The sequence below is a fragment of the Microtus oregoni genome, unplaced genomic scaffold, assembly GCF_018167655.1.
Source record: "Microtus oregoni isolate MIOR12 unplaced genomic scaffold, Mior012 000050F_ref0000143, whole genome shotgun sequence".
NCBI classification, from domain to species: Eukaryota; Metazoa; Chordata; class Mammalia; order Rodentia; family Cricetidae; genus Microtus; species Microtus oregoni.
Genome location: NW_024543256.1, coordinates 8,447,068 through 8,460,775, shown reverse-complemented (window position 1 = coordinate 8,460,775; position 13,708 = coordinate 8,447,068). Strand labels below are relative to the sequence as shown.

The 13,708-nt window shown below is 43.4% G+C and overlaps 1 protein-coding gene across 1 annotated transcript; it reads right to left on the bottom strand.

The window, feature by feature from the left end:
* Window positions 1–2,107: 2,107 nt before the first annotated feature.
* LOC121437181 (transmembrane protein 35A-like) lies at window positions 2,108–12,540 on the bottom strand. The gene is made up of 2 exons (XM_041637032.1): window positions 12,421–12,540; window positions 2,108–3,689 (listed from the first exon to the last, which is right to left on the bottom strand). The coding sequence occupies exons 1-2, from the start codon at window positions 12,538–12,540 to the stop codon at window positions 3,309–3,311; spliced, it is 501 nt and encodes a 166-aa protein (XP_041492966.1). The 3' UTR covers window positions 2,108–3,308.
* Between the last annotated feature and the right edge of the window lie 1,168 nt (window positions 12,541–13,708).

The window sequence follows — 13,708 nt, the reverse complement described above, 5'->3', positions numbered from 1 at the left end:
TCATTGTGAGTGGAACAGTGCTAAGTGACTTGGCATTGAATTTTACGTGGTAAAGTGTGGTTTTCATTTTGCCCACATTGACCCCAAATGTCGGGGCTTGGAATCTGCAGAAAAATGTAAAACTGAAAACTTGACAATAAAGGCGGTTTTTCCATATGTTGTGACTTAAAGGGTCTGTCGCTTTCCTGTGGAGTTCGAGGTGGAGGTCGGGGGAAATGGACAGTAAGAGAAAAATCACAAGATCTGCCTGCTTTTGACAGAAGATGGGTACAAATAAATTTACTAAAAACAGCCAGGCGGTGGTGGCACATGCCTTTAACCCCAGCATTTGGAAGGCACAGGCAGGCAGATCTCTGTGAGTTCGAGGCCAGCCTAGTCTACAGAGTGAGTTCCAGGACAGTCAGGGCTACACAGACAAACCCTGTCTCGAAAAAATAAAAAATTCTGGGTCAGCTATTAATCCATCTTGAAAGTGGCTGTCAACGTGTAAATATTCCTAACCTTGAAGAACAAACTGACCTTAAACTAGCTAAAGCAGCAATAAAAACTTAGTACATGATCTAACTTTAGCCCCTAATTTAATCTCTACTGAACTAGGAATAAAAGCCAGAGTGGAGGCTCAAGCCTGTAATCCCAGCACAGGAGAGACTGGGGGAGAATGACCACCGAAGGAGGACTGTCTGAGCTACAGTGTGACCTTGTCTTAAAAAAGAAAAAAGAAAGTTAGGAATAAAGGAGGAATTTATAAATGTAATGCCTCTCAGCGACTTGAGGCCATAAGATTATTATGAACTTTATGCAAAATTCTACAGGAAAAACTTGCCATCTCAGACAAGCATAAATAACCGAGGGTTAACTTGAAGTATTTGATATAGACTACAGCAAAAACGACTACCACATCTAACATGGTTTTAGAGTAGTTTGACAAACTCATTTACTCATGCATAAAAATTGAGACTGTCCATTTTTTCTGATAGCTGCTCTTTAGCAAAATTGAAATTTTTATTGAGCCATTTTTCATGCATTTAATGATTTAATACACTCAAATAAGTGTAAACTGGACAGGATTGAAGGCTTCACCCTCCTTTTCGCAGATGAAATGGTACCCTAAGTGATGAAATAACTTACTTAACGTGACAAATTTGTGACAGTACAGCTTGTCACTTTGTGGACACAGTGTAGTAAAAGACACTGCTTCATATTTATTTAATGAACCCTTGGGTTTTTTCTGAAATAATATTTCATTTTTTCCTCTGACTCACTCAATAAAGGCCTTCCTAAACCTGGAGATAGTATTGGGATCCTAAGGCTTTACCCTAAGACTCTAAGGCTTCTCCTCTTACATGGTAACATCAAAAAAGCATGAAGGAAGCCGGGCGGTGGTGGTGCACGCCTTTAACCCCAAGCACTCCAGGAGGCAAAGGCAGGCAGATCTCTGTGAGTTCAAGGCCAGCCTGGTCTACAAGAGCTAGTTCCAGGACAGTTAGGGCTGTTACACAGAGAAACCCTGTCTCGAAGAAAAAAAAAAGCATGAAGGAACTTAAAAGGATGTGCACGTTAGCAGCCTTATTTGTATACTGAAACTATTAACACCCTTTTCTTCTTCATCTAGTCTTTTGTTTCTTTAAGAGCTTGGAGCTAGGTGTGGTGGCACATACATTTAACCCAACACTCAGAGGGCAGAAGCAGATGGATCTCTCTGTGTTCCAGGACTGCCAGCGCTACATAGTGAGATCTTATTTCAGAGAAGGGGAGGTGCAGGTATCTGGGCTAGGTGTAATGAGTGACACGGGCCTAGATGCCCAGTATTTGTGAATTAAAGAAAGAGAATCTCTACTTTGAGGCCAGTTTAGGCTATACAGTGAGACCTTGCCTTAAAACAAACAAACACCAACAACAAGAAGCTCAAGAAATTCACACGAACAGAAGACTCTGAGTCCCTTGTTTATGGGAACTTTTCTTTCCAGATATCCACACCATGTCCTCCAAATTTCAAAAACCTTTATTTTGAAAGAACAAGCGAAAGAAAACAGTTAGCAATTACCAAGGACAATGACACTGAAGAAAATACAGTAAGTACTGTTCCCGCACACAGCCCGTGCCCCCTTTCCCATCCCTGGCACAACATTAAAACCATCAAAGCACATTTGACAAAGAAACAGCAGTATGTAACTACAAAAGCAAATTTCCATACTGCTCAATCCAACTAAGCCATGTCAAATGTCCTTCCCCTAGCTAACTCCACCTGCTGGAATGCTGAAGAGATGTAAAACAGACACTTCTGGGGGTATTTGGGACTCTGTTAAACATTCACAAAGTTCGGTGACAAATCAATAAGAGTAGAGGACTCCTCTGATAGGTAAACACTGGATACAGCTTTCCCATCCAATTTCAGGTTTCAGAAAACCGCTAGGGCTGGAGATTCAAACTTTAAAGAGGACCAATCGCTAGCCCCCGGTGGAAACTGTGGGGAAGCTGTCAGGCCCTGCCTGGTTGGCTACTGAGAATAGTGAAAGTGAGGCAGCTTTGGGCTTAAAACCAAATTTGGCTGTGTCTAGTAAAAGACTGTTAATTAAATTTCAAACTGCTAGCCAAAGAGCTCAGTCGCTTGGACTCAAACAAAGGCGAGGAGAGACTTCCTACTGTGCCGCTTGAAGAAGCACACTATCTATTGCCTGCACATATCCCCTGTTTGAATTAAACTTGATGTTGAGTGTTTCGAACTTAAAAGCCGAACTAGAAGCTAATTAAATTGAAGAAACTCTTCTTGTAAAATGGTGAGTTTAAGTTTACAGCTTAATGCAGAGAGGGAGTTCCACCCCACGTGGAAATAGGTTCTTTCTTTTCTGCTAGAATAGGATTCTCGTACCAGGAGGGTTCCCTATTCTACATTTGCTGGAATCAATTTATAAAGGGAAGGATACCTGTGCAGGATTAGTTCAGAGCCCCCTCTTCCACACGTGCATGTATACTCACACACATGGCAGTTCAATCCATTCCCCCCACACAGAATCTCACAGTCACGTGCTTGCTGGAGTCCACCTCACAAACACAGCTCAATAGTAGCCACACACATGTACATGCAGCAACATGTGAGCGTTGTTCCAGGGTGACTAAAGGCGGTGCACGAATGTCAATGTGGGGAGGTCATTTTAGGGTATAGATGTACACAAGCCAATTAACTTGCAGTTTGTACTTTTTGCTTTTCCCCTAAGAACAATAAATCAAATGAAAAACACACACTGATATCTTCTTGGGTGTCAGGGAGGCAACTGCCTAGAAGGTCCACTTTTTGCACTTCCATTTTCCTAAGACACTTTCACTTTGCCCTGCGGGGCCTTCTCATATAAGGAGGGCTGCTCTTCTGCGCTCTCAGGCAAGGCCTTCTTCTCAGAACGGTCTTCCGGCTTGCGCGCAATCAGCAGGCGGCAGGTGAGCAGGATGCCGAACACCAGAGCGTGCGCATAACGTTTGAGAGGGTCGCCGACCAGCTGGTGGAAGAAGAGCACAACCAACACCAGCAACAGCAGGAAGAAGTTGGCCACATCTTTGGGACGCCCAGGGACCAGGGTCATGACGATGCCATAGGCCACTTCAAGAGCGCCAATACTTTTTCGAAGGATAATGGAGTTGATGCCCAGTTTCCTCAGCACAGGAAGGGCTCGGACATAGCTCTTGTATGCACGTTTCTAGAATAGGGATAGCATAAGGAAATCAATGCATTAATCACAATTTTAACAGCCAAATCAAGAAAACACCAGCAAGGGTCTGTTTTCCCTTTTTACACGAGCCAAAAGTATCTCATTTTTACCCTGTTCCTTAAATAAAACCTTGTGAATAGGGAAAAGAGGAGGCAATCTGTTTGGAATCTCTGTGATTAAAAACTATAAAAAGTATGGGACTGGAGTTTCTTCCCTCTGTTCTTCTGAAGAGGCAAGCAGGTCTCTCTGTCTCTCTCTTTCCTTCCCTTCACCCTTCTCTCAATAAACTCCTCACTTAAGCTCAAAGAAAAAGTATGGGACTGGAGAGATGGCTCAGCAGTTAAGCTGTGTAAGGCTTGGTGGCACTTGCTTTTAGCATCAACACTTGGTGGGGACTAAGACAGGCTGATCTGTGAGGTCAAGGCCAGCCTGGTCCATATATTGAGTTCCAGGACAGCCAGGATTGCATAGTCTAGAGACCCTGTCTCAAAACAACCACAATAATTAAAAGAGCACTGGGTACTCTTGCAGGGGACTTGGGTTGGATTCCCAGCAGCCACATGGTGGCTCATAACCTTTTCTAACTCTAGTTCCATGGGGACCTGCGTCTTCCCGCTTCTGTGGCGCTGCACAAATGTGCACAGACACATACAGAAAAAGCTCTCATACACATAAGAAAATTAGAAGAGGCCATGAGACCACTAAGGCCCTCAGCTGCCCCATCCCTGCTAGCACATCCACCTTGGATTTAGCTTCCTGAACCGTAAAAATAAATGCGGGTTGTTCACAAACTGCCAGTTTGTAATATTTTGTTATGGCAATCTGAATGGATGAAGGCACTAAAAGTAATAACTCAGCAAACCTGGTTTCATAGTATTTTTTACAAGTTGCTGCCTGTAAATTACTAAGGAAATAAAAGAAATTCATTGAACCATAAAATTGGTCCAGGCAATCCATATCCATACTTTCTAGCACTTGCTTTGCCCAAAGGACAAGACAATGCATGGGAAAACCTCACAAATTTGACTTACTTCATTGGACTGTATGGTAGTTTTTGTTTTTCGAGACTGGGTTTCTCTGTGTATTTCTCTGGCTGTCCTGGAACTCACTCTGTAGACCAGGCTGGCCTTGAACTCGCAGAGATCTACCTACCTCTGCCTCCCAAGTGCTGGGTGGCCTATGCCACCATCGCCCAGCAGTATGGTAGGTTTTTTTTTAAAAAGTAGAGGTGAAATATATGTTTGTAGAGTCTGCCAAAATTGCTGATCAACTTAAAAAGGCACTGGGGCTACAGTTGACAGAGTAGTTGTCTAGCAGGTGTGAGGCCCTGGGTTCAATCCCCAGACTGCATGAATCAGGCATGTTGGCACTTGCCTGTAAGCCCACCACTCTAGAGGTGAAGGCAAGAAAATCAGAAGTCGAAGATCATCCTTAGCTACATAGTTAGTGGTCAGCCTGATACATATGAGACCACAGTCTAAAAGAACAAACCCTGGTTCCTTCACTGACTCAATATTTAGTATTTCCATATGCTAGGCACTGCACTAAGTATTCTGAATACGAATCTGAATCCTTTAAAAAAAGAAAGCCTTATCTTATTTTTAATTAATTAATTTTTATTCTTACCATATTTTACATCCCAACCACAGTTTTGCCCCCTCTTCTCCTCCCAGTCCCTTTCCCCTACAGCCTCCTTTCTCCCCCAGATCCACTCCTCCTCCTTTTCCTTCAGAAGAGGGCAGCCCTCCTAGAGCTAGCCACTGAATATGGCATATCAAGTTACAATTAACACTAGGCACATATCCTCATAGCAAAACTGGACGAGGCAACTCAGTAGGAGGAAAAGGGTTCCAAGAGCAGGCAAAAGAGTCAGAGAAATATCCCCACTCCCACGGCTGGGAGTTCCACAAGAACACCCAGCTACATAACAATAATGTATATGCAGAGGACCTAGCTTTGACCCATACAGGGCCCCTGATTGTCTCTCTGGTCTCTGTGAGTCCCTGTGAGCCCTGCTTATTTGATTCCGTGAGGCCTTACCTTCTTGTGGTTTGACGTTGAAAAGGGATAGCTACTGAGCTATGTAAGTGTGATAGAGTGTTGAGTGTCACATAAAATAATGTAGTGGGTATAGTGGAGGCATATCAAATCTCCTCAGATGGTGTCAGTGACAGTGGGACCCTAAAGGAAAAGCTAGTGTTTACAAGTACTGTTCTTAATTAACACTAAGTTTTTCAAGGAGGGATCCCTAAATTCTAAAGTTTGAGCTTCTGGAGGATGCACAGAGGGGAGAAAGTCGGCTTCTTAGAGATCCTATAGTATCTTCAGGTCCCAGAACATCCAGCTATGGACTGAGTAGCTTCTCTGAATGCCAGCCCCCACCCCCAGCACAAATCACTTAACACGCCAGAATAGATTTTTATCTATGGTATTGTGGAATCTTTAAGCAGTCACCCTCATGTCCTTGTACCCACACCCAGAAGAAACCTTCTTTTCAGCACTGGAAATCAAACCTAGGGCTTCATGCACAAAGACAGGAAAACACTGCACCACTGAACCCTTGTTGCTTCTTTCTTCCCTCTTTCTTCTCAAGAGAAAACTGAATGTGGGTAAGGCATTTCATCAAATCTTTAGTTCTAAACTGAGCACACACACATTGGACCTATTATCCATGACTCAAATGGAGACTGTATAGTTTATTAGAAATGGGATGATATTCTTTCTGTTGTAGAGTAGAAGAGAGACATCAAAAGTCTCCTACCATTGGCAGCCCCTTTCTTAATGCTTGAGGAAGGCTACCTCACTTTTTTTTGAGACAGGATTTCTCTGTAGCTCTGTCCTGGAACTAGCTCTTGTAGACCAAGCTGCCCTCAAACTCACAGAGATCCTCCTGCCTCTGCCTCCTGAGTGCTGGGATTAAAAGCGTGTGTCGCCACCACCCGGCTACCTCACTTCTAGCAATAGAAAGCTCACATGCCATGGATCTGTAGTAACTAGATCTCTGAAGGCATTAATGGTATTAATGGTAAAATAAAAAGAGCCGACTGACTCACTTTCCAAAAAACCTGTCCCAATTCACTTTTTTATGTCTACCTTTATTTTTCCATTCAAATGAAGCAGACCCTGAAGCCATAGTTTCCTGAAGAGGCAAAGAAGTGGGAAACAGAAGTGTTGAGTCAAATGTTTCGAATCTCTTCAAAGGCAATGCGACAGTATCCTTGGACCTGCATTTGTTTTATTGCTTGGATAAAATTACAGGTATCTTATTGCCTCAGTTTCCCCTTTTATAAATTAGATGATTATTTTGGAAATGTAATTAAAGATTCACAGTACCATAGCTTCAAGTGAGAGTAACACACACACACACACACACACACACAGAGAGAGAGAGAGAGAGAGAGAGAGAGAGAGAGAGAGAGAGAGAATTAGAAATCTGGACAGCAAAGTTACCCTTGGCAGGGCAGAACTGAGAAGGGCATAGACCTTGATGGAGTGCTGGTCATCTGCTTCTAATGGGTACATACATATTTATATGGGGAGATTCTGAAATTTTCTGGAACAGTACAAGTATGTGTTGTCTGTGTGTTAGACTCCAATAAAATTTCTGGACAGAATTATATGCAAGTTGAAAGGTGCACTTACAAAAATATATTTTGCCCAAAGTCTCAGCCTAGTTACTATCTTAGACCACATAAAACCTACACAAGTGCTGCAAAATATGCTGACTCACGTATGATTTTCATGAATTTTTGTAGAAAAAAAAGCCACCTGTGAATCATAGAGCATTATCTGAATGCAATAAAAGCTCATCACATTAAATTGCCAACTATTCACATGAATGATAAGCACCTTTTCAGGGCTTCCACTTTCCATTGTCATTTATACTTACCTAAAAAGAACTCTAACAAACCTGATCCCATTAAGCGAAGGGGATTCTGCCTATATTCTTCTCAGGGCAGGTGAATCTGTCCTCCACTGTTAAGTCAAAACCACTCAGAAATAAAGGCAGATGTTGGCCAAACAGAGTCTACAAGCTTCCAGACACAGCTTTGGTGTAATGTGTATGGTTCAGCTTGTGTGGCTAGCTGTGCGAACTAAGCAAGTCACATCACACCTGAGGGTCTATTTTCTCCCTAAGGAAATAGATATACTGCACCTCTTCCAAGAAGTCTAAGCATCGGTGAATTACTACCCTATTACCTAGTTGGAAAGCAATTAATGGCACTGATTGGAAGCATAAAAGATTGCCTATGGACATTAAATAAACTGCACAAACATGTTGAGAATGTCTCATTAGGGTTACACAAACAGGGGAGCACTTAACTAACTACAGATAACCAAATTAACAGAATTAACAAATCTTTTCTGTGAGGGGATGCAAAGAATTAGAGACTTACCCTATGGTCCCCAAGGTCCAAATCCTTTGGCTTCTTTGTGACAGCATGTTGGTGTTTTCTTACTAATACATATGTGGTCTCCTGTGCTCACAGGATAAAACCACCACTTTAAAAAGCTGAATACAGATTGCATGCAGGTTAGCCATTCATATACCCCTAGTTCCCGCGCAGGAAGCTACTTAGCAGCATCTATAAGCATTGTCTCCCAATTCAAGTGAACAAATGAGGCATTCAGTCAAGGGCATCTCTGATCATACAGGATTCACTTTGGATATAGAAGACTGTATAACAACACTTCCTTAATCTGGGGGAGGTATGAGACAACACATACCAAATGGATTATTTAGAGATGCATGTGCTAATTCTGTAGGAGTGTCACTGTATTGTACAGCAGCAAGTGGAGTCTTCAGTATTGTCTGATTGCATAAAGGTCTGTTCACAAGAGCACATGAAAGTACATTTTGTTTTCCTATGCACTAGATTCTAGCCCCTTAAATGACCATTAAAATTAGTTAGAAAACCACTGCATAAAATAGAATCAATTATCACCATCACCTACTCAAAGATTTCCTTGAACACCTACTGTATCAGACATTATAAACATGTGTCTCAGCTAATGTTTACAACCTTTTGAGGTAGGAATTCTCATTCCCATGTTACAAATAAGGGAACCAAGAGTGCCAGAAATCTAACTCTGATTTGAATGAATCCAAACCCTGCACTCTTCCAACTAATATTTCCTGTATTCTCCAGTCAAGCCAGGAGAAAAGTTCATATATAGTCTTTTGTTTTAATGGTTTATTCTTATTTTATGTGCCTTGGTGTTTTGCTTGCATGTGTGTCTGTGTGAGGGTGTCGGGAGTTACAGACAGTTGTGAGCTGCCATGTGGGTGCTGGGATTTGAATCTGGGTCTTCTGGAAGAGCAGTCAGTGCTTTTAATTGCTGAACCATCTCTCCAGCCCTCATATATAGTCTTTTGTTTGGTTTCTAGCACTTTTTCTAGTTATTCTTCATAGAGAAAGTAATGTCTAAGATAACATAATAGCTTTATTTATTTTTTCTAGAGACAGAGTCTCTCTGTGTAGCCTAGGTTGGCTTCAGACTCACAGATATTCACGTGCCTCTGCCTCTCAAATGCTGGGATTAAAAGTGGGCTTGACATGCCTAACGTATAATGGCTTTAAAGTAGAGGTAAAAAAAATAGACAGAAAAGAGATGTGTAAGTCAAAATTTTAAAAATTGGCTCAGAAAAAGAACAACCCCTCAAAATATAGATTGGGGAATTGAACTCATACAAAAGAAAAAGAAAGAAGAATGTCAGGTATTTTTAAGAGTCAGTTGTAGGTTTTATCAACAAAAAAATTCAATGACTCTCTGTGCACATGATTTCCAATCTCCTCTCCAACAATAGCCTTCTCTATAATCTTGGATAAATCGTTAAACCTGGTGTGCTCCAATTATCCATTAGTAAAACAGAAAGGTCTAATAAAATGAATCTACCTCTCGGAGATGTTCTGAATAAACAGCATAACTACACCAGCATCACCCATCACCCCCTTGAAATCTCATGAGAAATGTCACTGCAGTCAATATGTGACTAACTCCACTAATGCAGAAAAGTCACTTCAAAATGGGAACGAATCATTCCATCTGCCCCACATTTGGTGTTCTGAAGGACCATTGACCCCCTCTCAGAAACAAGAAATGGTTCATAATCAAGAATAAACCAGAAAAGATTGAAGGATGGTGATGAGGCAATGCTACAATGACTCATTAATTCACCCAACCATCCCACAAATATATATATGTGTGTGTGTATATATGTATATATATATATATCACTTTGGAGAATATATATATTCTTTTTGGAGAATACACACACACACACACAGAGAGAGAGAGAGAGAGAGAGAGAGAGAGAGAGAGAAAATGTATATATGCTTTTAGAGACAAGGTCTTGCTATGTATCTCAGGCTAACCTGGAACTTCCAAATCTCTTGCCTTAGCATGCTGGATGCTGTCCACAAACGTATATTGAGCACATTTTGTTCAAGAACTGAATACTGCCTCATTTTCAAATGGGCTCAAGATTAAAGCTGGGATGAGTCTAGGCACTACGCAGTTAGCCTGCTGATGTCAGAAAGCCATCAGCAGCCACAGCCTGACACTCAGTGCAGGAGGAGACCCTGGAAAGGGCAGTCTGAAAATCCTCTATAAGCTTCAGACCACTGCGACATCCACCTTGCAGTTAGATTTCCACCCCTCCAAAAGCCCCATAGTACAGAAACACAAAAGTGATCTAACACACACGCAATTGTTCCCTATTGCTCTGTTAGAGTATACCAATTTAAACCTTTTTCTGTATATGCCAGGAGATCTCCAGGCTGTTTTCTCTTGCTTTCGTTAGGCTGCAACAGACAGCTCCACTTCCTAGGAAGAAGCTCACTCTAAACCCATTTGTGGCTAGTACTCCTCATGAGCTCCTGCCAAGCTGGTAGGAAGCTTTCCGGTGGTGACTCCATCTTAGCCGAATTGCCTGCAGAGCCTAACACTGTACTTAGGGTGCAGCTTGGGGGTCCTCTAAGGCAGCTGGGTAGAGGTTCAGAGTACAGGAAACATAGTGAAGAAAGCTATGTACCTAAAGAAAGGGAAAGCTTAAAATACCTCTGGTGTACGTGCACAAATGTATAAATAAATGTACATACGAAAAGTAAAGCAAGAGCACATTCGTGCCTCTAAAATCAAACACTGAACTGGTGCAGCCAAGACAAAAGCATAAAAGCATTTCCCCTCCACTGCTTGCCAGTGTTCTAACCTCTTGAAGCCCTTTGGTGGCTTTTGCTACCTCACCCTACCCCCTTCCCCAGTGCAGGCAGCCTTGGCTACTTATTTTGACCTGCTTTCAAATCCATCTGGTCTAACATACTGGGAGGAGGGGAGATGAGAAGGAGAAGCATATTAGGATTTGCCTCTGGGACTAGACCTAAGCCCGCTTCCCCCACCCAAGAGTAATCCTGTGGTGAGGAAGAAACAGAACGCTCAAGCCTGAGCTGTGTTCAAGTATTTTCTGAACATCTACAATTTGCCAGACTTCCTCCATTTACGGCTCCTGTTGAAGGGGCCCTGGAAAGCTCTGCGGTGGGCCCTAGGAGGGCAATTAATCCCTCTCAGTGTGTGAGGCTATTCCTTCCTGCCTTGGCCCTAAAGTCGAGGTCCTTTTGCCTCTTGTCTCTCTTTCTTCTCTTTTCCCCTAAGCTCATTTTCATCTTGACCTTGAGAGCCCAGTAATGTGCTTACACTCATTACTGGCACTCTGGTGTAGGCTACTAGAAGCTTGTCCCTGCAACCGGGGCGGGGGAATGGAATCGGCAAAGTGACAGGGGCGGAGGTGAGAGACCGAAAGTGCTAGAAACATCTCTTGCTATCTCCAAGTACTCCACTACGTAAGTCCTCATGGCACCTAACTGGGAAAGGCAGCCCAGCCCCCAGTTTGCGGAGCTGTTTTGGCCAGTCACCTCTGGGCATTCTAACTCTGCAGAGAGGAAACCTGCAGAGGGCCTGGCTCTGGGCAGCCACCGGAGGCACGGTGGGGATTACAGACGGTTTTGCAGGACAGGACGAACAGACTTGATAGATTGATAGAGAAAACAAGACATCCAGCTTTCCCCTCCAGTGAAGGGGTAGAAGCAGAAGAAGCTCCATGACCTTTATTTGGGGCAAGACTGCTTTGTCTCCAAGATCCAGATCGCACCCGGGCGCCTAAAGGCATACCGTCAGCTCTGCACACGGGATGAGGAAGAATACCTCGCCAGCCCCTACAAACCCCTAGCTTTAGGAGCCCGGCTCCTCACCCCACCCCCAGCTCTTCTTCTCTTTCCCCTTTGTTCCTCCCTAAAATAAATAAACTCTGGCTAGCTAAACTCTTTGCTTAGAGGGAAAGACTCCGACTTGGAGACTGGCTGTGGCTGGGACTTTGGGTGTGTGCTGGGAAGAGGGAAAGGCTCGTCAATGACAGGTGCTATGCAGGTCTCAGCCTTTTGCTTGACTTAAAATTGGGGGTCCTCGCTGGGCAGCCCCTCCCCCAATTGGCATGCAGTGGCACCGAAACAGTTGTTCCCGGCATAGCCCACAATGAAATCGTTTTTTGTCCAGCTGTTCCTTCTGAGCTGTAAAGTTGTTAGGGAGAAGGGAGGGTCCGCGGTTAGAGGAGAGGTTAGGGAAAGGCACCGCACCGGAGCGGAGAAAAGAAAGAAAAGAAAGACGGAGAGGTAGTCACAATCCCATAGGGGTGCGCTCCTCATTGCTCGTCTACATCACTTACCATCTCATTGTAGGCATCCTTGCTGAGCCTGGGGGTCAACTTGATAGTCCCCATGAAAACAAAGAAGAGTCCCAGGGCCACAGAGAGGGCCACGATAGTTACAGTTCGTGGGGATGCCATGGAGTCGCCAAGGCAGGTCCCAACTAATCTTTCTGCTTTGCGCAGCCGGGGCTGTCAAGGCGCAGGCAGCACAGGGAGAGCTAGAGGCGCTCTGCCGAGGCAGCAGGCAGAGAGAATGACAAAGGGAGAGGAGGGAGCTGGAGAGAAAAATTGAGAGATGAGATTCAACCACTCTCACTACAACAATGCTGGGTCCTAATGCCCTACGCTTGCACGGCATAAAGGACCCTGAAGAAGTCTAAAAGAAGCCCTGAACTGAGACGGGGAACTTCCAATTCTTAAGTGCAAAGAAGGCAATTTATGCTTCAAGTTCAGCACCGGGAATAAGGAGTTTAGAAAGGCGTCCTTTCTACTATTTCACCAGGGACATTTTGAAACCCCCCTCACACCTACACTTCAGTTATTCAATCCTTATTTCAAACCTCATCATTTCCTTCAATCAGATCATTTAGTACTCATGAAATCGTTGATTTCTGAAAGTGCTAAAATTCAAGGACAAAACTGCAAGCCCCACTTGGTGGCTCAAGTCTGCAATCCCAGTATTTTGGTGCTGGGGCAGGACAATGATAAGTTCTGGACCAGCCTGGGCTACATAGGTAGTTCAAGGCCACCCTGAGCTACTTACCAAGAGTCCCTCTGAAAACTCATCCTCCCGAAAAAAAATTTAAAAAGAAACCATTAAGTTCTCAGGATTGACACCAACTTAAGAAGACTGTTTCTTCTACTTCCTCAGAAACCATGTTATGATTAGTTAGTAGTTAAAATTTTTTCATGGGGCTGGAGACCTAGCTCAGTCTGTAGAGTGCTTGCTACATGACACCCCACTTTTCACAATTTGATTCTGTCTCTCAAAAGATTTAGCTTTCAATAGGCCCCACTGCTAAGCACCATCCCTCATCTCCCCACCCACTGCCCCATCCTACCAGAGCTTTGTTACCACCCACGCATTTGCTCACTCCTTTTCCTTTTCTTACTAGTCATTAGGCTATTGTGCTTACTCTTCAAAGGTCATTCATCTAATAACCTTTGCATCAATGTCACCTTCTCTATAAAGCCTCTCCGGATATAGTCCCAGCTACATGAGATTTTTTTTCCTCCTTTGATGTTGTTCTATTACAAAAATCAATGCTTATCGACTATCTAATAGGGGCAAGAAACTGTTCTTGTA